Source organism: Mobula hypostoma, chromosome 6 (assembly GCF_963921235.1).
Source record: "Mobula hypostoma chromosome 6, sMobHyp1.1, whole genome shotgun sequence".
Taxonomy (NCBI): Eukaryota; Metazoa; Chordata; class Chondrichthyes; order Myliobatiformes; family Myliobatidae; genus Mobula; species Mobula hypostoma.
Window position 1 is genome coordinate 66,310,925 of NC_086102.1, and position 23,535 is coordinate 66,334,459.

Sequence of the window (23,535 nt, forward strand, 5' to 3'; positions counted from 1 at the left end):
ACATTCTTCTCTATACACTATTCCCATTCGGAATTAGTTTCTAAGTATATAGATATCACACTGCTTTTGGATACGCAATAGCCATCCAAAGGAAGGCAGGCAAAAAGCACAATGTGAAACTCTCAAGGTGTTCAGTAAAAAAGCAGGAAAGATAACTTTCAATTTTTAACATTAAAACTGGTAAATTACTGTAATCTCTCAGTCCTCTATCGCTCATAACTACAATCCAGGCACAACTTCCTCTGCCATATGTTAGTATATATGTTTCTATCAACTTTTCAGCATGATATATTTTTTAAACATATTGTTCTGCTCCAATTATTCTTAATGGATAAAATATTAAATATATAACATTAGCTTACATAAAACATTGCACATTCTGGAACCAAAAATCAAGATTTCCATCTCTCTTCTTTACTCAATCCCCACATTAAGTTCATATTTCTACGAGGGGTGATTGATAAGTTTGTGGCCTAAGTTAGACGGCATCAATTTTAGAAAACCTAGCACATTTATTTTTCAAGATAATCCCCTTCTACATGTACACACTTAGTCTAGCAGTCGTGGAGCATATGGATCCCTTCTTTGTAGAAGTGGTCCACGCAGGGTGATTGATAAGTTTGTGGCCAAAGGTGGAAGGAGATGAGTTATTAACTTCAAACTTTCTACATTATCACTCAAAGAGTTGAACTGCACGTGCATTTAACAAGAGCGTCTTGGACCTCCAGGTGGTCCACAGCAGGGGTGATTGATAAGTTCGTGGCTTAAGGTAGAAGGAGGTGAGTTATACAGCTCTCATTACATGCACGTGCAGTTCAGCTCTTTGAGTGAAAATGCAGAAAGTCTGAAGTCAATAATTCATCTCCTTCTACCTTAGGCCACGAACTTATCAGTCACTCCTGCTGTGGACCACTTCTGGAGGTCCAAGATGCCGACTTCTGCAAAGAAGGGATCTGTATGCTCCACGACAGCTGGACTAAGCTGGACTAATAGAGGAAAAATAAATGTACTAGGTTTTCTAAAATTGACGCCGTCTTCCTTAGGCCATGAACTTATCAATCACCCCTCGTATGTTGATTGTAATTGTTATCTGCTCTGCAGAGTTCCAGATGATAACTGGTGTGCTCATTCACAACTTGGCCAGAATGACATTTGAAGCCAGCATCTTATCATTTTCTGAGGCTGGGATGCTAACAGTTGAATCGTGGAAATATGTCAACATTCACCTTCCTTCCTTACTATGAACCCTAGCATACCAAGGGAGAAATACTTCAGACGGCACAGCTTTCAAGTTCCACTGCGACTAAATCAAAACTTAAGAAGGAAGTTCTTAACTTTAATATATCTCTATTCAACTGGAAGGAAATCCCATCTTGCGATTTTTAAAAAAAAATTTCAAATTTAAACATTGCTCTGTTCTAAATAGAGTCGTTACTGCAGATTTTGCTACTGGCAAGTACATAGTGAGAGGGTGAGCAATGAATCAGCTTTGAAGTGTCTGCTTGGAATAACATAATCCAAAAGTACCAGAGGTTCTATTAAATCAGATGAGCAGCAGCCACTACTGCAAAATGGATTTATTTTACTTGCAGAAATAAATATTAGTTTTATTATTAATTTTTAACTTTAATCATTGAAAGAACAATGTAAAAACAACTCTCCAGATACAGATCAGTGTGAAGCTTTTCTGCTTGGTACTCCAGCACGAAGCTCATCACCAAACAAAAAGACCCCTCTAAATTCGACTCTTTCTGTGCTGTCCAATTCGACACTGTATTCCATAAAAATAAATTATTGAAAGAACAAAAGTTGCTTGCATTTCACCTTCCTCCACCACATTGTACAACAATGTACCAAGTTTAGATGTGTAGATTTTTTTTTTGATATTTGGCTTACAAACAACTACTGCATAGATCATTGGCTCTGGTGGAAGTATAAGTACAAAAAATACAAAAATGTATAATACTCTGCTACTTCTAAACCAACATAGATTCAAAAAAAATTCTTCCCCAAACCATCCAATTGATGTGTTTTGGTATTGCTTGCCACTCCAGATTTGTGCACTGCCACCACTGCAGGGAACTCGATGTACCCCGACTGATCGCCCCATTTTCCATACAACAACAGTAACTACTTTGCTGACTGAAAAGCATTTGGTATGCCTTTCCTTCTTTGCATTTGACACTATATATTTAACTGTTTGAAAATTAGCTAATATTTCTGAATCCCAAAACAGTCCAGGTTAAAAGGGACAATAGAAGTTGTCCAAAGTGAAGTTCCATAATTATGGACTCAGTGGATATGAATTTGGGTAAAATCATCACTGCAAAATTAGTGGACTATTCCTACAATCCACATTCCCCAAGTGGAGCGCTGCAGAAAGTAATTACTAAGATGTTTTTGTTTCGTGCATTCAAACTGCAGCTGATGTCCTGAAACACTCTACTCATATGCTTTAAATATGTCTCAGCTTTACAGCTAATGAAAAAACTATGCAATCCCAAGCAAGCACTTGAAGAACCACTCAATTAAATGCCAATAGTATCTGTTAAAACATAATTTCAGCTGCAAAGGTAAAAAGACAGAACTTTTTCAAAGACATTTATTGAAATTAATTAAATCAGCTTACCTTACTCCAGGCAACCTCAGTGTCTAAATTAGTAGGCATGCCTTCAACCGCTGATCTCCTTGTCAACTCTGCATCTGTTGCCGCCAGCCACTCTGTCAAAGCATTCACTTCTTTCCTCAGCTTCCGAGAAAATTTCAGAGACTTCTCCAATTCTTGCTTTCCTTCAGTTACCTGAGTAATGTTGGGGTGGTGGGGGGAGGGGGTAAGAGAAAGATTGTATTTAAACATTGCTGCTTTAATGGATGATCCACAGAGAAAATTGTCAAATTCAATCAACTAAACCATGCTATCTTCATTCATAATGAGAACTAGTGTGGTTAATTAAGCTGACATTTGAAGACCAGCTGCAGAGGGAAAGGGAATCAAACAGAACATTCAGAAAGGTTCAAAGAGATGCTTGGAGACTGAAGGCCAGAGATATTAACTAAGATCTATTCAGAAAACAAGAAGTCAAGATGGTAGGGGATTGGGAGGGTGGGAAAAAGGTGGAAGTCAGAAAAACTTTTGTGGGATTGGGAAGGGCTTAGCACAGGATGAGAGGAGCAAAAATCAGAAAATGGGCAGCTCAACTAAACTTATCACCTTTAAATGCAACATAGCTCAACACTGCCTCACTTTAAATGCCCCGCCCCATTAACTATTTGCTTCTGCACATGGTATACTTTTGTGCATTATTTCAGAACATACATTGAATAGTAATTGCTCCGACTGAGAATGACCTGCCTCCTGCACATGTATAGACTTCATGCACAGAAAGGACCAGCTGGAAGCTCACTGCTGATACACCATGTCCTCGATAAAGTTCCGTAATCCATCATATAATTATAAAATCTATCCCATATAATCCCTTGGCTATTATTTCCTTCCCATTATAATGATTTCATCAGGCTAACTATATATCTTCTAATTAACATGTTATCATGAAAATAACACTTCCCTTGCAAATAAGAGGGAACAAATATTAAACATGATGCTTTACTATTGCTTATTAGTTTCTACATGGATAACAGGAGACAATGTGAAGTACTGAGCAGAAAATTATTCATATTCTGGGAAAGAGAAGGACCACCTCCCATCTACAGCTCATATTAAATCCATCAAGCTAGATAATGAAATTGATATTAAAATCTATTGGAAATACAACAGTAATTTTCACACCTCATCTTCTTTGAATATTGTTGGCATAGTTCCTTCAAACTGATATTAAGTTATTAAAACTGCACTAGAATTAAGTCAAATGAGTGAAACACTGTACATTGAAGGAACGACCCCTGCCATAAGTTGGAGATCATTTTACTTAAATAATTCTTGATAGTTTTGTGCAGAAAATACAATGTAAAACCTTACTCATGCCCATGTACATTAAAATGCAGTCATTAAAATGTTTTCAGGTCAAATTCTGTGGCAGTGGCTGGAAGGGGAGAAATAAGTGCTTGCTAATTTAGTCAAGTGGGTACCTGTGATCCATGCTTCATGTGCAATCAAGTCCAACGAGATCATTGATAACAATGAACCAAAGATGCATCATATTATATGCATGGCAATGAAATTAGTGTAAAGTCATTGAAACTGGCTTCTAACTTTGCTCAAGGAGATCTTAGCAGAAAACACAGAAGAAATGCATGGGATTCCCAAAGGGAATTCTTGAAGTATATTTGTCTGTGATCTCTCAGACCCTTTTAAATGAAGAGCAATTCAGCTATACCTCAATTATTCACTAAGGGAGTTAGTGACAGGACAGGAAAGGGGTCTAATTCAATTTAAAATTCATCTATATTTTTCTTAATGTATGCATAGTGCTCAAGTTCACCAGCTTTCGTTTGAAAAGGCTGATTAAGGATTAATGTACTTACATGCGAGCTTTGAAATTAGCTGTACCTTAGGAATTTACCTCAGCCTCAACTTTCCAGCAACTCTTTCGCCCCCAACCCCCAATTAAGATTTCAACTGAATACACCACACCGTAAGTGAGAGCAGCAAGGATCAAAGGTAGTTCTTCTTCCTCCACTGAGAGACGGACTCAGGGAAGAATGGATTTCTAGCATTCCACAAATAAACCCCAGGCCTTTGCATCTAGGTTGCATGGTGTTGTTATTCATGATCCAAAGCAGCCATTAGATCAAGAAGCTCACTGAACAGTGGTTTGACAGATCCAGACTACAGAAGAATGGACATTGTTGAAATAAATATGCTTTGTAGCTTCACAATTGTAGGGCAGTGGAACAGGCAGGCATAGCCTTCCCATTAACAAAGCATCACATCAATAGTAAGTCACACCAGGATGCTTTAACGCATCTCCAGATGCCAGATGATCAGAGCTGCCTTGTGACAATGAGCTGTCCAGAGGCATTCTCAAGATCAGTCTCTTTCTCTATATTCCTGCCACCTACATTGCACCTTAGTGAAGATGCAAAATATTCGCAAGAAGCAACCATTACTGGTTGTTGGTGAAGCAAACTAAGAGGCATCAGTGGGATGAATCTTGCTTTTCTTAAATCAACAGAGGATGTTGATATCTTTGCTGAAAGGCAGCGCGATCTTTAAACAGAAGATTAAGGCTCAATCACAATGGGTAAGGTTAAGCTTAATGGGACTTGACTCTATTCCAGGCTTGAGCTGGATCAGGTAGATATTCTGATATAGTATTCAGGTTTAGGCCTAGTCAGGTGAGTTTTGGATTTGCAGTGGTTTTAATTTGACAATGACATATTAAAGAGCAGCTGGCAGATGGTGAATTTACCCGTGTGACATTTATACTGGAAACAAATGTCACCATGCTATTACATGGGGCTTGTTTATCATTTAGACAAGTCCTACTCAGTACTTATACAGATGTTACATCAATCTCAAAATGCCTGTCAAATGAACACTTCCCCCTTTATCGTAAGTGACCGGCACTAACAGATTTTCCTTTCCTCTTCTCCTGAAGTCATAAGCACCCTGGAGCAGCATGGCTATGCAAGTGTCAGCCACTCACTTAAGTACAAATATGTAACTTCATCTTATCAACAAACAACATTCAGGGACCAAGTATTCATCACAGATGTTTTAAGTGCAAAAAATATTCAATTACTCTCCAGCATCTAGGCAGAGCACCTTTATAAAAAAAATCCAGAGCCTATATTTAACATGGCAAAGTTGTCATGTGAGGATATATACTGCCATCTGCAGCTTGCATTCTGTTAGCAGTAATAACCACTCCAAACACCCAAGCCATGTACTTCAGCTATACAGTAAATTTATACTTTCCAAATACCAGGTAGATTGGCTATGGGTTTGTATGCAAGATAAGAGAGATCAGAGAGTAGTGAGAGGGATGGAAATAGAAATGAGTGGGAAGAACAGAAAGGGAGAGTGATGTTAATGTGAGGAAGATAGTGAAGGGAGGGAATGGGACAGGACATGACTGGAAGGAAAGGTTTCAAAGAGAAAAAAAACCTATATTGGTGAGATAGCAAGGATAAACTCAAAGATAAAAGGCATTTCTGCAACCAAGGAGTACAGAATAAGAGGTAGTGCTAGAGGGAGGAAGAGGTTGAGATGATGAAATCCCACTTAAATTAATCAAAAACCATCCACTGTTCCGATAGTACCGCCATTCGAATAATCCAATCAGTGCAAGTATTCACAGAGAAAATCACATATCAGCATTCAAGCACTCTTTGAGTAGTTTCTTTAAATACAAGGAGAAGGTTAACTGATCTCAAACCTCCACCGCCTTGCGGCTATACTCACTCGTGGGGAAGGTTTCAGGAGTAAACCCTAAGGGGGAAAAATGTGGAGCTGGAGTCCCGAAGGCAATCCTATGGTGAGTTCAACACTGACCGGCAACTCCTGCGAGCTGGTGCCAAAATACATTAATTTCTGCCACCCCTTTGGATTCGTCAGCTGCTTGGAGGTGGGGGGGGGCACTGCTGCATGGGCAACAGCTTGCTCTCCATATCATATTGCCCTGGCTTGTGTATCGTGTAGAAGCTAGGACACAACATTCATGGTTGACCCGGACAAACCGAGGGCCGCATTTAAATACAAAATTTATTTAGAATTCATTACACAAATATATTATCAATGTATATCTTTGGTAAATTTAGAAATTGAGAATATGTGGAAAACTGGGTTTGAGGCCGTGGATGTACCATAATCCTTAGCAATATCAAGGCAGGTCTGTGATGATGCCTACGCTTGCTACTTGATTACTCCTTAAAAAAAAAACATGACTTCAACTTCCAGATTACTTGATCAACATAATATCTAAATGTCTGTGTGCATTCATCAGACTACATTCTCCATCAGGCCATAGTCTAGCCAAGACTGGACACAACAAATTCCCTTCATGCTTCAATATGACCTCTTAGATCAGTAAGAGGAATTTCCTAGCTGTGCACCATTCATTCTGAAGATCTTTCAGTGGATGGTACAGTATACTGTTAACCTAAAACTATAAGCAGTTCCATGACCAAATTTGAATTCCACAGCTGAAATTGGGCCAATAACCTAAAAATTTGCTCCTACATCCAATAGGACAAAACTCATTCCATCATCTCTGGCTGAAGTCAAACCTACAACCTTGCAATAAAATTTCACCCTTAAACATGTTCCACCACACAAGTTGGCCTACTGTTCCAAGGAGACCAAATATAAAAGTCAACAAATTGAAATCGACTATGACATATCAAACATGCCATGACAGCCTTCATGTCAGACTCTGGTGATCTAGAATGGATTATTACAGTTCATGACACCTCCAGTTGATTTGAAGTACTTGTGACAAGAACACACCACAGCCAACAATATGCAAAAAAAAATTACTTAGATAATTATGAATGGTCAGCAATCAGCCAGGGGTGGTGAGAATTCACAGCAGAAAGAATTTCATGCTTCTGACAACATCCTTAACAAATAACAGAAATTCCGATTTGCTTGTGGCATCCACACAGACAACAACAGAATAACCAAAACTGAACTGAAAACTGGTTTCCAGCTGTTTTACCTGACTAATATCTGCAGCTGCGAAATCAACATTAGCCTAATCGTTTCCATGCTGGGATTAACTTTATTTTTATTTGTGATTGACTGAGTCTATTAATGGCTTAATGATGTAATTACTCTAAATTTTGTTTCTCAACTTATTCTGGGTGCACAGGGGTTCCTGGAGGATACGTTTAATTTGTAGAAATAATTTACACTGATTAAGCATCTTCATAGGTTAGTATTACCTGGAGCTGAATTGTTAATTTCATTGCTTTGCAATTTGGACGAGGGACATACAAAAATGTTACTGGTGAACACAGCAGGCCAGGCAGCATCTCCAGGAAGAGGTACAGTCGATGTTTCGGGCCGAGATCCTTCGTCAGGACTAACTAGTCCTTACTAGCTCTTCTTTCAGTTAGTCCTGACGAAGGGTCTCAGCCCGAAATGTCGACTGTACCTCTTCCTAGAGATGCTGCCTGGCCTGCTGCATTCATCAGCAACTTTTACATGTGTTGCTTGAAATTCCAGCATCTGCAGATTTCCTCATGTTTGAGGGACATTCAAAACTCATTTCAACTTTACAACTGAAAGAAAGATGTACTCTAGGAGGGGCTGCCATTCAAATGAAAAATCAAGATTCCGGCTATTCCCTCTGGTAAACACAGTTTCTTGGTATCATTTAAGAAATGAAAAGGAGTGCCTTTGTCCATCTTGCCAACAGATATCCCTCAATCAGTAACACAGTTGCTGTGTTGGTGAAAATCATGCTGATGTGTGCAGTGCACAAACAGGCTGCCAAATTTCAAACACTCCGTCAGCGACAATGCTTCACTGGCCACTGTCATTTTGTATACACCAAAGATTAGCTGAATTCCTGTACAAATGCTATTTTAATGGTTCCAATAAGTTTATCTTGTACAGAACATGCAATGAATTTTCTTTCATCTTTTTCAGTGCTGGTTCAAGCAATCCTCCCATTGTATATTGTACTTACTGACAATATGCTTTGTGGTCAAGCCTGATACAAATGCAATGCATAGACCTGTGACCTTCTGTGCTTGTTGAGCTCCTGCACCAGCATTACACGTTATCCAAAAACTTCTCTTTCATGAGCCATTTTTTCACAGGGGAACATTGGAACTAACTTGTGCAGCTGATGGAAGGTTTCTGTGTACGCAACTGCAAAGCCCCCAAAGTTGCAGTCAAAGGTATGTCCATATTGTTTAGAATGTGATCTGATACTGGAGAAGGGATATTGAACCATTTTTACTTCATCTCAGGAAGAGGGCAACATCAGCCCCAGTTTGTGGGTGGCAGAGGTATTGTTTCCCTGTTGATTTCCATTGGAGGTCTACAGTTACAAGGGACTAATGTATGTTAGTGAACTTGTCATTTCACATTGTTTAAGCATATCCAAATATTAAAGTATTTTTAACCACCTTTATAATGTCTTCATCACTCCATTAAGTTGTTATTAAAAAATCAGAGTAGAACACAAGGCCATTTGCCCACCCTCCTCTGTATCATTTGAAGAAGATCAGCCTGAGACAATCCCAGTTCAGAGCCCCATGTCCACAGTCCTGCAGCTCACAGCTTGTCAACTACACAAGTATCTTTTTTCAAAAAAGCATTTCTGCCTCTATCACCCGTTCCAGGGAGTGGGTTTTAGAACACTACCCCCTTTGAAAAAAATGATCTTCTTCTCTTCCTGCCAATGAGATAAATTACCACTGATGGTTGATCCTTCTGCCAAGGGTAATCAGGCCTCATATTTACTCTTTCTAGCCCCCTCATTTGTACACCTTAATGAAGACCCCCTCAACTTTTTCTGTTCCAATAAAAACAAATATAGTGTGTTCAATTTTTTACTTGTTACTGCACAGTCCTGGCAAGATACCTGTACATCATATATTAAATTAATATTAAAAATGTTAAATTTTAAAATGTATTCAATGTGTTTAGGATTTTTATGCTTTTTCTGTGACAACTTCAAGAGTAAACTGAGTCAACTGACAACAGTATTTTCCAGCCGGGTGTGTTTTTCAACCAACCCCCATCCAACCCAACCATGATCACATTATTTCATATACAGGAGCTTATTAAAATGGACTGCACCAGCTCTGAAGAGCAAGTTCTCACTGTGTGATACTCAGACATTTCTCTTGTCTCACTACTAAAGCCATATCATAGGTTATGATTTTTGCAACTATGTGAACACAACTACAATTTCCATTTACTATTTGAGTTATCTTGAAGCAGTCCTGTTGTAGTTTGATTGGTCTTGTGCTGTTGGCTTGTTCCCAATGGAAATCAACCTGAGATATTCAAGAATGGAACCGGAACAACCGAAATTTTAGTGTCACAGAGTATCTAGTCCATTACCAACTGAAGGAAACCACAAAATTAGGCTCTGGGTCCAAATACTATGGAGACTGGCTAGGTTGTATCTGTTTGACACAAACAAAAGAATTTCTCAAAGCATAACCCACACTCTTAGCATATTACGACTAATATATCCTCTTGATCCAGAGAATGTATATTTTTCCTGAGTTGGACACTTCGTATCATGAAGGATATAAAATGTTGGAATTTATGTGTAAATAAGATCTCAGGTACATCAATGCCAGCTGTTTCTTATGGTGATTTGATTATTTTTCTTTTATGATCTTTTGTTTCATTACACTGTTGGGGAGTGAATCCTGCAAAGGCTTTTCATCTTGAGCCAGACTTTATGATGAGTTGACATGTGAGATTCAAATGTCTTCACTGTGGTTGTAAATGACAAGTATTTGTCTGGTTTCATTCTTGCTGTTGGTGACCATGGATCCACAATATGAAACTATCTCTGAAAGCCACTGAACTTGCCTGGATTTCTGAAGAGTGACATGAATAAGTGCCAGTGATACAGCTGGAAATGCTCTGTAGAGGCTGCTACAGTGTCGGGGGAGCCTTATATCTGTGCTGAAAAAGCCCTGACATGTCTGAAATATTCTATTCTATATCACTGTCGTGAGTTATCATGCTGACAAGGGTAACTCATCAGTGATGCCAAGCTCAAAATATAATTCTTTAATTCAATTCATTACACAGTTTAAATGTAACTTATGGATATTAAATTAATTCTGCGAAGTCTAACTTCGTGAAAGTGTTCGGTCTATTTGCAAATGCATGGGCTTGGCCAAGAATTTAAAACCCCTCATAGATCATTATGAAGACTATAATTTTGTTAATAAACAGAAGACCCTGAAAGCTGCGAGTTAGCCTTAAAAATACATCCACTTTCCCACTGTCCTGGCAAGGTAAGAGAGCTGGCATTCCAACCCAGATTGGTCGATAAGATATACCACTCCCACAATACATGGGTGATTCCTCAAATACTGCGGAAGCGGCCTTATAAACTGCTATGGTGTAAAATATTTTATTGAGGTAGAATCCATGGTCTTCCATGGATGAACATTTTTGTGCAATCATTGCGGCCACCCTGATGTCATCCATGAACAAAAAAAAATTGTTTCAACTGCAACAGATACAAGTTGAAAAAAGGAATGTGAACTAGACTCACCCACACAAAAAATTATGAACTGGTCCCACCTACACATTCTAACCAGTAAAAAAGCACAAGATATATAAGTGAAATAATACAAAGCCTTCAAGTGGAGAAACAAGTTTACTTATTTCTTTAGAATATAAACAGAACAATATGGCCCAGAAGTGGCAGAACTGTCAATCAAATTTACATTATCAATTGCAGAGTAGAATAAAGCATAACATTGCTGACCTGAGCTCCGAGGTCATTGTACTGTAGTTTCAAGGCAGTTACTCTCTCATCTAGTTCTTTGGGATTCTCTGTTTGCTGTTTCTGTACAATTTGACGTCCAGTTTTAATCACTGTTTCCACATCAGATTTCACTTCACTCAGACTCTTATATAATTTCTAAAAATTGAAAAGAACATATTCAGGCATTGTCACACAGACAGCAGACTGCTCCATAATTAAATTCTGGCAAATCTTGTGCTGTAAAACCAACTTATTTTTTATTGCTGAGGGTATTTTGAATATACGGGCTTGGAAGATTCATCCATTTCCTTTTGTAAAATTAAATATAACTTAACCAGGTTTTAGCTGAGGGAAGTTTTAATTTAGTTGAAGTACCAAGGGTGAAAATGGACAGAAATACTTTGTTCATATATTTGAATCCCAATTGTTACATTCACATTAACTCTTGCATTGGTAAAATATAATTGAGAAAGGCTGGAAGTCAATAGCTCCCACTGAAGAGAACCTTATGATCTTATTTTTTCATATGCCTTAGAAACAGACAGTTCAGCTATCATATCTATGCTGTTCTTACGTCATTTCCATCAGTCTCTTTCCCAATTTATTCTCCTGTGACCTATTGCCTCTCATATGCTCATCAGTTCTGTCCCAATTGCACTGTCACTCATCTATACTAGGAGCAATTTGTCACAGTCAATTACCCAACCTGTACATCTTGGGAATGTGGGAGAAAAACAGAATACCGATATAAAACCGTGCTATGCAGAGGAGACTGCAGAAACGGCACATATGCAGCAATGAAAATTAGGACTGGAAATCTGGGAATACAGATCCATAGTTCACTGAGAGCAACAACATGGGTAGATAAGGCCAAAATGAGAGCTTTCAGTTATGTTGAAAATGTGTAAGACTTTCATTGAGGTCAAATTTGGAGAACTCTGTGTAGTTCTGGTCACCTACCTACATGAAATATATCATTAAGATTGGAAGAGTACAGAGAAAATTTACAAGGATGTTGCCAGAATGTGGGGACTTGAGTTATAGGGAAATAGAGGGATAGATTATGGCTTTATTTTCTGAAGCATAGAAGTAGAAGGGGAGATTAGATGGAGGAATACAAAATTATGAAGGGTAAAGACAGGTTAATTGCAAGCAGCCTTTTTTCCACTGAGGTTGAGTGAGATGAGAACTAGAGGTCATAGGTTAAGGTGAAAGTTGAAGTATTTAAGACTAATCTGAGGTGGAGCTTCCTCATTCATAGGGTGATGTGAGCGTGGAGTGAGCTGCCAGCAGAAGTGGAGGACGTGGGTTTGATTTCAACAGTTCAAGGAAATTTGGATAAGTACATGGATGGGAGGGCCTTGGAGGGCTATGGTCCAAGTGCAGGTTGACTGGATGAGGCAGAATAACAGTCTGGCATGGACTAGATGGGCAAAAGGGCCTGTGTCTGTGTTGCAGTGCTACATAACTCCATTGAATGGAGGTGCTGGAGCAGTGAGACAGAAACCGCGGCTCTACCACAGCTGCTTTCCCACAATGCCATTCTGATCCACCAATCCATCTATCCTCATCTTTAATAAGCCGATCTATTTCTTTCTGTTTCATTACATCCAGAGGCTATTTAATTAGATATTGTCAGGCAACAACTTTTCATGTATTCTGTCAATTTATTCTTGTATTTGCTTCAGTGAACCTGATGATGAAAATTCGAGTCACTTTTCAACTATCACAAACCAAGATGGTTCAAAAATTAGGATACATCTGATTCGGTTGAAATTTCCATTACTACATTCATAAACATCAAGAAACCTTAATTTAAAAGGTTAGCTATGATGTAGAGATTTTGATACATTAAGTTGGGACTAGTTCGGCAAATGTAATTGCCTCAGGGTGTTCCAAAAGATTCCTCAGTTGCATGCCAAATTAGCAGTTTGTCAATTCATTTTCTTTATACCAGTTTATTATTAATTATTCCAGCTTCTTCTTCACTAAAAGTAAAAAAAACAGCATTTGTTACTTGCTTAATCACCTCAGAACTGGCCAGTAGCTGTGATTACATCAGAATTTTCTTGACCAACAGCTAGAAATCTATTGTCAATTTTGGCATTCAATGGACTCGGGAAATAAATGAAAACAGGCATCCCTACCATACAATGGTCAAGTTGGTTCTGGACATATTCCGGTTCTACACTGCTCATCTCCAACATGTGTAGTTCAGATTTCACCTCATCCAGGAGCCTTTTGCATTCCAACAGGTGCTGCTCAAAATTGGCTGGTTTCTGGAACAATCTGAACTTGGTGGAAACATCCTGCAGCTTCTTCTGTGGAACAAAGCAAGTACAGAGTCAAAAAGCTGCAAAGGAAAAAATAAAACACTGCAGTTGTGCAAATTGTCTTTTGAGACGTAGCAGTAGAAATACTGTCCATCTGCCAACTCACCTCCTGCATAAAATAATAAAACATTGCTATATTTTATTGCTTCACTTTATTTTATACCTTTGACATGATACTTTTCAAGGTTGTGAAATTTGAAATTTTATTGCAGAGGAGGGGGGATAGGTGGAGGAGGAAGAGAGAAAAAGGAGAGAGGGAGGGGGCGAGAGGGAGAAGGGGGGGAGAAGAGAGAGGGGGGAGAGGCGGGGGGCCAGAGGGAGGGTGGTGAAAAGGGGGCAAGGGGGTGAAAGGTGGGTGAGGGAGAGGGGGCAGAGGGGGAGGGGGAGAGCGAGAGGCAAGAGGGAAACAGAGTGAACGTGAGTGAAGCACAGAGAGGGATGCAGAGAGACAGAGACAAATAGAGAGTGAGAGAGATCAAGAGAGTGTCACAGATGGAGAGAAAGAAAGGAAGGAACAGAGAGGGACAGAGGGAGGAAGAGTGAATCAGTAGGGTGAGTGAGGGAGAACAAGCAAACTAGGGGGATAGAGACCCGGGGAGGGGGCAAGGATAGAAAAGGAAAGGGTGCTGGGACAGACTACATAATCTATAAGTAGGTCAGAAACTGGGAAAAGGAGCAGACACAGTTCAAACAACATACATCAAAGTTGCTGGTGAACGCAGCAGGCCAAGCAGCATCTATAGGAAGAGGCGCAGTCGACGTTTCAGGCCGAGACCCTTCGTCAGGACTAACTGAAGGAAGAGTGAGTAAGGGATTTGAAAGCTGGAGGGGGAGGGGGAGATGCAAAATGATAGGAGAAGACAGGAGGGGGAGGGATAGAGCCAAGAGCTGGACAGGTGATAGGCAAAAGGGGTACGAGAGGATCATGGGACAGGAGGCCTAGGGAGAAAGACGGGGGTGGGGGGGGGTGACCCAGAGGATGGGCAAGAGGTATATTCAGAGGGACAGAGGGAGAAAAAGGAGAGTGAGAGAAAGAATGTGTGCATAAAAATGAGTAACAGCTGGGGTACGAGGGGGAGGTGGGGCCTAGCGGAAGTTAGAGAAGTCAATGTTCATGCCATCAGGTTGGAGGTTACCCAGACGGAATATAAGGTGTTGTTCCTCCAACCTGAGTGTGGCTTCATCTTTACAGTAGAGGAGGCCGTGGATAGACATGTCAGAATGGGAATGGGATGTGGAATTAAAATGTGTGGCCACTGGGAGATCCTGCTTTCTCTGGCGGACAGAGCGTAGATGTTCAGCAAAGCGGTCTCCCAGTCTGCGTCGGGTCTCACCAATATATAAAAGGCCACATCGGGAGCACCGGACGCAGTATATCACCCCAGTCGACTCACAGGTGAAGTGATGCCTCACCTGGAAGGACTGTTTGGGGCCCTGAATGGTGGTAAGGGAGGAAGTGTAAGGGCATGTGTAGCACTTGTTCCGCTTACACGGATAAGTGCCAGGAGGGAGATCAGTGGGGAGGGATGGGGGGGACGAATGGACAAGGGAGTTGTGTAGGGAGCGATCCCCGCGGAATGCAGAGAGAGGGGGGGAGGGAAAGATGTGCTTAGTGGTGGGATCCCGTTGGAGGTGGCGGAAGTTACGGAGAATAATATGTTGGACCCGGAGGCTGGTGGGGTGGTAGGTGAGGACCAGGGGAACCCTATTCCTAGTGGGGTGGTGGGAGGATGGAGTGAGAGCAGATGTACGTGAAATGGAGGAGATGCGTTTAAAAGCAGAGTTGATAGTGGAGGAAGGGAAGCCCCTTTCTTTAAAAAATGAAGACATCTCCCTCGTCCTAGAATGAAAAGTCTCATCCTGAGAGCAGATGCGGCGGAGACGGAGGAATTGCGAGAAGGGGATGGCATTTTTGCAAGAGACAGGGTGAGAAGAGGAATAGTCCAGATAGCTGTGAGAGTCAGTAGGCTTATAGTAGATATCAGTGGATAAGCTGTCTCCAGAGACAGAGACAGAAAGATCTAGAAAGGGGAGGGAGGTGTCGGAAATAGACCAGGTAAACTTGAGGGCAGGGTGAAAGTTGGAGGCAAAGTTAATAAAGTCAACGAGTTCTGCATGCGTGCAGGAAGCAGCGCCAATGCAGTCGTCGATATAGCGAAGGAAAAGTGGGGGACAGATACCAGAATAGGCACGGAACATAGATTGTTCCACAAACCCAACAAAAAGGCAGGCATAGCTAGGACCCATACGGGTGCCCATAGCTACACCTTTAGTTTGGAGGAAATGGGAGGAGCAAAAGGAGAAATTATTAAGAGTAAGGACTAATTCCGCTAGACGGAGCAGAGTGGTGGTAGAGGGGAACTGATTAGGTGTGGAATCCAAAAAGAAGCGTAGAGCTTTGAGACCTTCCTGATGGGGGATGGAAGTATATAAGGACTGGACATCCATGGTGAAAATAAGGCGGTGGGGGCCAGGGAACTTAAAATCATCGAAAAGTTTAAGAGCGTGAGAAGTGTCACGAACATAGGTCGGAAGGGATTGAACAAGGGGTGATAAAACAGTGTCGAGGTATGCAGAAACGAGTTCGGTGGGGCAGGAGCAAGCTGAGACAATAGGTCGGCCAGGACAGGCAGGTTTGTGGATCTTGGGTAGGAGGTAGAAACGGGAAGTGCGGGGTGTGGGAACTATAAGGTTGGTAGCAGTGGATGGGAGATCCCCTGAGCGGATAAAGTCGTTGATAGTGTGGGAGACAATGGCCTGGTGCTCCTTGGTGGGGTCACGATCGAGGGGTAAATAAGAGGAGGTATCCGCGAGTTGTCGCTGTGCCTCGGCAAGGTAGAGGTCAGTACGCCAGACTACAACAGCACCCCCTTTATCAGCGGGTTTAATAATAAGGTTAGGATTAGTGCGGAGGGAGTGGAGAGCAGAGCGTTCCGAAGGAGTGAGGTTGGAATGGGGACAAGGTGCGGTGAAGTCGAGACGGTTGATGTCCCGTCGGCAGTTGGCAATAAAGAGATCCAGAGCAGGCAGAAGACCAGAGCGGGGTGTCCATGAAGAAGAGGAGGGTTGAAGACGGGAGAAGGGGTCATCGGTGGGGGTGGAAGAGTCCTTGCCGAAGAAGTAGGCTCGGAGACGGAGACGGCGGAAGAAAAGTTCCGCATCGTGGCGAACACGGAACTCGCTGAGGTGTGGGCGAAGGGGGACAAACGTGAGGCCCTTACTGAGAACAGAGCGTTCTGCCTCCGACAGTTGAAGGTCGGAGGGGATGGTAAAGACCCGGCACGGATGAGAGCTGGGATCAGAGGGGGGAGGGGGGAGGCTGGGGGTGTCAATGGAGAGGGGAGGGTTGGGGTGAGAGGAAGATGGAGCCTCTGAGGGCCCAGGAGTTGACGGTGGGATCTGAGGAAGACGGGGTTGCAGAGTGGTGGTGGGGGAAGGGGAGACGGGAGTCACAACAGCAGCACATAAAGACCCGGCCTGGAGTTCAAGGCTGGAGTCGCAGTTGGTGGTTGCGCAATCACTTCGAATGTGTCCATGGTCGTTGCTGGAGTCCGGGTTTTGAATATGTCCTGAGGTGTTGGAGCCGCCGAGATCAATGGCAGGAGCCGCAATTGAAAGTTCATGCCTGCTAGCGTCGGGGCCGGCAGGCACACACAGTTCAAAAGACAGATTAAGATAAAGGGACCTGGAAAATTGGAGACAGAGACAAAACAGAGAGAGAGACATGCTCAAAGAAAGACTAAGTGTTCTGGATGTGGATACTATTTCAGGGTTCCAATGTGGCAGAGATGCAGAAAAACTGTTTAAATGATTTTCTAACCAGAAGTTATGTTTGGCTTGAAATCTCTGATATTTGCTGCAAGAAAGCACCAAAAATTGCACCAAAATCTGAAGCATGGAGCAAATGAGGAACTCCATGACATTTATAATTAAATGACACTGTTTTACTCATCTTAAGTGCAGAACATTAATTGAAAAACTTGGGAATCTACAATGATTGGGAATCCCATTTCAGCAATCGCAATTTGCTTCTGTTTCTGCGAAACAGATCAAAAACACATAATAATTTTGCACATCAAGTGAAAGAACATTTACAGATAAAAACAAAAAAATAATACATTCACATTTAAATTCCAATCATTGTTAATTTCTTCAGATAAAACTGGGGCAAGAATTCAACTAAATCCAAGAAACGTAACTTATTTTGGATGCAGCCTATTGAAGAAAAGGTATGAATGTGAAAGAGGGTCTGAAGGCAGAAAAACCAAGTGGCAGGCCAGGTTTAGTTGAAAAAAAAACGCTGGGCCACAAGGAAACACAAAAACTTAGTGCAGTCAAGGAGGAATATGGTCTGCTCAAAGATGAAATAAATTTCTGCAACTGATTTTAAATTGTAATTTTGCTAAATCTTCAACAGCAGATCTGCTCTTAAGACTTAACCAAGAATTATGTTTCACTGAAGGCTGAAAAAGCTATTACACTCCATCACAACTATTCTTTTTTTGTTAACTTGAGCATCCAAATTCAGATATGTATATTTACTGGAAATGAAGTATTTTAACAGCATGGTGTACTGTTTTTTAACTGAGAGATAACATGGTGGTGATGGCAGTTATAAGGAAATGGAATATATTCCCCATCTAATAATTTCTCTTGATGATGGCAATCAGCTTTTGAAGCACTAATGAAGCAGTCAAGATACACAATTGTCAGTGTAATTTTACTGTTCAAAATAAACTCATGGAATTGCCTCCATTTATCTGTGGGAACAAATAAACTGAGCAAAATACAAAGATAAGATCACCAAGTCTGCACAGACCAAGAAAAGACAAGAGAATCAGGAGAGAATACATTATAATCTGACATGCTCATTTTCAGCAGCGCAAACAGTCACTTGTTCAGCTGAAACGGCTTGAGGTTTAAAAAGAGCTCAGGGGTTTTGGGACTACTTGGCAGGTTGCAATCATCGCGAGCAGTCGTTTGTCTAGCTGAGGTGGCATGACATGAGGTAAAAAAAGAGCTCAGGGCCTTTTGGGGCCTTTGATGAGCTGCAATCATGATCTCTTGGGCACTTGGAAAAGGCCAATAAAAAGAAGTAAGGTGTATGTGGAGCAGCCATTTTAGGAGCGGTCATTGTTGGGAGTGGAATGTGTTAGAATGGTCAGGCTTGGAGGAGGACAAGCTTAGGTGAGAACAGTACATTGAGAATAGTGCAGTGAGAATGGGTCCAGACTGAGTGGTATGCTCTTCATGTGAGATGTGGGAACTCTGGGAGACCTCCACTCTCCCTGATAACTACATCTGCACAAAGAACATCGAGCTGCAGCTCCTTACAGACCATGTTGAGGAACTGCAGCTGCAGCTGAATGCATTTTGTCATATGAGAGAAGGAGAAGGTGATAGTTAGGAGCTAAAAGGAAGTAATCACCCCTATGTTGCAGGAGAGAGGTAGTAGGGCGACTGCCAAGAGATGGAAAGTGAAGAGGCAGGTAGTGCGGAGTGCCCCTGTTGCCAGTCCCCTCAATAATAAGCATACAGTACTGCTTTGGGATGTTGGGGTGGGGCAACCTACCAGAGAAAAGACCAGGTCTCTGTCACTGAGTCTGGCTCTGTCGCTCAGAAGTAAAGGGGGAGAAGAGGATTGCAGTAGCGTTTAGGATTCCATAGTTAGTGGAGCCGACAGGGGATTTTGTGGATGTGAAAAACAGAGATTTGGATGGAATGGTGCCTCCCAGCTGTCAGGGTCAGGGAAGTCTCAGGTTGAGTACCCAGAAGTTGTGGTACATATTGGCACCAAGACATAGGTAGGATTAAAGAGGAGGTCCTGAAGAGATAATATCAGGTGTTAGGTAGAAATCTGAAAAGCAGGACCTCCAGGGTAGCAATCTCTAGATTGGTGCCTGTGTCGCGCGCCTGTGAGAGTAAGAATAGGATGATTTGCATGGCTGAGGAATTGGTGCAGAGGACAGCATTTCAGATCTCAGGATCATTGGGATCTCTGCTTGGGAAGTAATGACTTGTACAAAAAGAACGGGTTATACCTGAAACAGAGGGAGACGAATATCTTTGCAAACAACAGGAATTCTGCAGGTGCTGGAAATTCAAGCAACACACATCAAAGTTACTGGTGAACGCAGCAGGCCAGGCAGCATCTCTAGGAAAAGGTACAGTCGACGTTTCAGGCCGAGACCCTTTGTCAGGACTAAGTGAAGGAAGAGTTAGTAAGAGATTTGAAAGTGGGAGGGGGAGGGGGAGATCCAAAATGATAGGAGAAGACAGGAAGGGGAGGGATGGAGTCAAGAGCTGGACAGGTGATTGGCAAAGGGATATGAGAGGATCATGGGACAGGAGGCCCAGGGAGGAAGACGGGGGGGGGGAACCCAGAGGATGGGCAAGGGGTATAGTCAGAGGGACAGAGGGAGAAAAAGGAGAGTGAGAGAAAGAATGTGTGTATATAAATAAATAACGGATGGGGTACGAGGGGGAGGTGAGGCATTAGCGGAAGTTAGAGAAGTACAGTACTGAACACCTACGCTCTGTCCGCCAGAGAAAGCAGGATCTCCCAGTGGCCACACATTTTAATTCCACATCCCATTCCCATTCTGACATGTCTATCCAAGGCCTCTTCTACTGTAAAGATGAAGCCACACTCAAGTTGGAGGAACAACACCTTATATTCCTTCTGGGTAGCCTCCAGCCTGATGGCATGAACATTGACTTCTCTAACTTCTGCTAATGCCCCACCTCCCCCTCGTACCCCATCCGTTATTTATTTATATACACACATTCTTTCTCTCACTCTCCTTTTTCTCCCTCTGTCCCTCTGACTATACCCCTTGCCCATCCTCTGGGTTCCCCCCCCCCCCGTCTTTCTCCCTGGGCTTCCTGTCCCATGATCCTCTCATATCCCCTTTGCCAATCACCTGTCCAGCTCTTGGCTCCATCCCTCCCCCTCCTGTCTTCTCCTATCATTTTGGATCTCCCCCTCCCCCTTTCAAATCTCTTACTAACTCTTCCTTCACTTAGTCCTGACGAAGGGTCTCGGCCTGAAATGTCGACTGTACCTCTTCCTAGAATATCTTTGCAGGCAGGTTTATTGGAGCTATTGGGGAGAGTATAAACTAATCTTGAAGGGGGATGAGAAATGGAGTAGTAGGCGTAGTCTACAATCAGATGTAGTGTGTCGTGAGACTGTCAGGAAGGACAGGCAGATGACACGGCAAAACTACATTCAGTAGTTGAGTTGAAGAGTAGCATGGGGTCAAAATCAAAAAGGATGACAAATACAGGACTGAAAGTGGTATATTTGAATGCATGCAATAAGGTAAATGATCTTGTAGTACAGTTAGAGATTGGCAGATATGAAGTTGTGGACATCACTGAGTCACACTGAAGGAAGATTATAGTTGGAAGCTTAACATACCAGGATACACATTGTATCAAAAGGACAGCAGGTAGGCAGAGAGGGTGGAGTGACTCTGTTGGTAAAAAATGAAATCAAATCTTTAGAACGTGATAATATAGGAGCAGAAGATGTAGCAATCTTGTGGGAAGAGATAAGAAACTTAGATCCCTAGAGAGGGAATTTGTAGAATGACTACATGACGGCTTTTTAGAGCAGCTTGTGGTGCAATCCACTAGGGCAGGGGTCCCCAGTCTTTTTTGCACTGCGGACCGGCCGACCATGGGGGTAGGGTTGCCAACGGACAAGAGTAGCAGTCAAAACGTTGGGGTTACCCCAAGAAAGATTACAATGACCAGGAAGCCTTGCGCGGGCACCAGTGCGCATGCGTGATTTGTGCATGCGTGTTCGTGCCGATTTCTTTTCTGCAAATTGTTTTTGGCGATTCTGTTCAGGGTGGGGTGTTAATCACGACCGTAATATAGGTCATAAGTGACTAATACACTCAATTTCGTTTCTCAAAGGGTTTATCTATCGAATTTAATATTAAACACACAGCACATATTTTTCTCACATGAATATAGCGATGTCAATTATCAGGGGAGGACAGGGGAGCTTGAAGTAAGTGTTGAACGAACTTCCAGTAGAAATGGTAGAGGCAGGTTCGATATTATCATTTAAAGAAAAATTGGATATTTATATGGACAGGAAAGAAATGGGGGGTTATGGGCTGAGTGCAGGTCAGTGGGACTAGGTAAGTGTAATGTTTGGCACGAACTAGAAGGGTCGAGATCGCCTGTTTCCGTGCTGTAATTGTTATATGCTTATATAACTCAATAGCATCATAACATTTTAAGTAACGTTTGGATATTAAACACACAGCACATATTTTCCCCGTATGAACATTGCAACACATCAATATCGCTGAACCAGTGGGAGGCCCGGGCTTGTTTTCCTGCAACAAGACGGTCCCACCGAGGAGTGATGGGAGACAGCGATACTCGAAGGAGGTTCCTTATGTCCAGTCTATTCCGCAATTTAGTTTTCATTGCATTCATTGCAGAGATATGTTGGAAATGGAAGCAACGTTTTCAGTGCTTTCGTGGCTATCTCAAGATAGTCAGCCTTGACTTTGATCCGGAATGCCAGCAGAGATGTTATGTCAAACATACTTTTCAGCCCGTCGTCATTTGCAAGCTCGAGGAGTTGATCTCCTTCCCGCGCTGACATGGATGATGCGCAGGTAATGACCTCGCGTATGTTCGAGCTCAACTGTGGGCGTGACAGGGAATGAGGAAAGGTGCAGCTGACTCATAGCGCCAAATCATATCGTTTCCTTGCTGCCCGGTAGCGCATGCTTTGCGGCCCGGTACCAGTCCATGGCCCGGTGGTTGCGGACCGCTGCACTAGGGGATCAGCTATTCTGGATTGGATGCTGTGTAATAAACCAGACTTGATGAGTGAGCTTAAGGTAAAGGAACACTTAGGATGCAGTGGTCATAATATGATAGAATTCACCCCACAGTTTGAGAGGGAGAAAATAAAGTCAGATGTATCATTATTGCAGAGGAGTAAAAGGATTTACAGTCATGAGAAAGGAACTAGCCAAAGTTGATTGGAAGGGAACACTGGCAGGGATGACAGCAGAACAGTAATGGCTGGCGTTTCTGAGAGCAATTTGGAAGGCACAGGAAAGATACATCCCAAAGATGAAGAAGTATTCTGTTGGGAGTATGAAGAAACTGTGGCTGACAAGGGATGTCAAAGATTGCATAAAAGCAAGAGAGGGCATATAATACAGCAAAAATTAGAGAGAAGTTAGGGGATTGGGAAGTATTTCAAAACCAACAGAAGGCAACTAAAACTCTTCCCTCACAAATCAGTTGGAATTCTGTGAGGAAATAACAAGTGAGATAGACAAAGTAGAGTCAGTGGATGTAGTTTATCTGGATTTTCAGAAGACCTTTGACAAGGTACCGCACATAAGGTTTTTTAATAAGATAAAAGATCATGGTTTTACAGTAAAGACACTAGCATGGATAGAAGATTGGTTGACGACAGGAGACAAAGAGCGGAATAAAGGGGGCCTTATTTTGTTGGCTGCCAGTGCCTAGTGGTGTTCCACAGGGGTCTGAGTTGGGACCACTTATTTTCAAGTTATATATTAATAATTAGGATGGTGGAATTGATAGCTTTGTGGCCAAGTTAGCAGACAGTGCAGAGACAGGCGGAAAAGTAGGTCGTGCTGAGAAAGCAGGGAGACTGCAAGAGATTAGTCAGGGCATCAAAGGATATGGGGAGAAGGCAGGAGAAAGGGTTTGAAAGGAATGATAAATCAGCTGCAATGGAATGGCGGAGCAGACTCGCTAAGCCAAAAGGCCTAATTGTGATCTTATATCTTATGGTCTCATGAGTGAGTGTG

The 23,535-nt window shown here is 42.1% G+C and overlaps 1 protein-coding gene across 9 annotated transcripts in view; it reads right to left on the reverse strand.

Moving 5' to 3' along the window:
• Positions 1-23,535, reverse strand: part of dmd (dystrophin) — a 1,998,855-nt gene that overhangs the window by 1,057,273 nt on the left and 918,047 nt on the right. For all 9 annotated transcript variants that reach the window (XM_063050913.1, XM_063050911.1, XM_063050907.1 and 6 more), the window contains exons 31-33: positions 13,526-13,699; positions 11,379-11,534; positions 2,630-2,800 (exon numbers count right to left, since the gene is read on the reverse strand). In XM_063050913.1, coding sequence (XP_062906983.1) covers positions 2,630-2,800; positions 11,379-11,534; positions 13,526-13,699 — 501 coding nt within the window. The remainder of the gene's footprint in view (positions 1-2,629; positions 2,801-11,378; positions 11,535-13,525; positions 13,700-23,535) is intronic.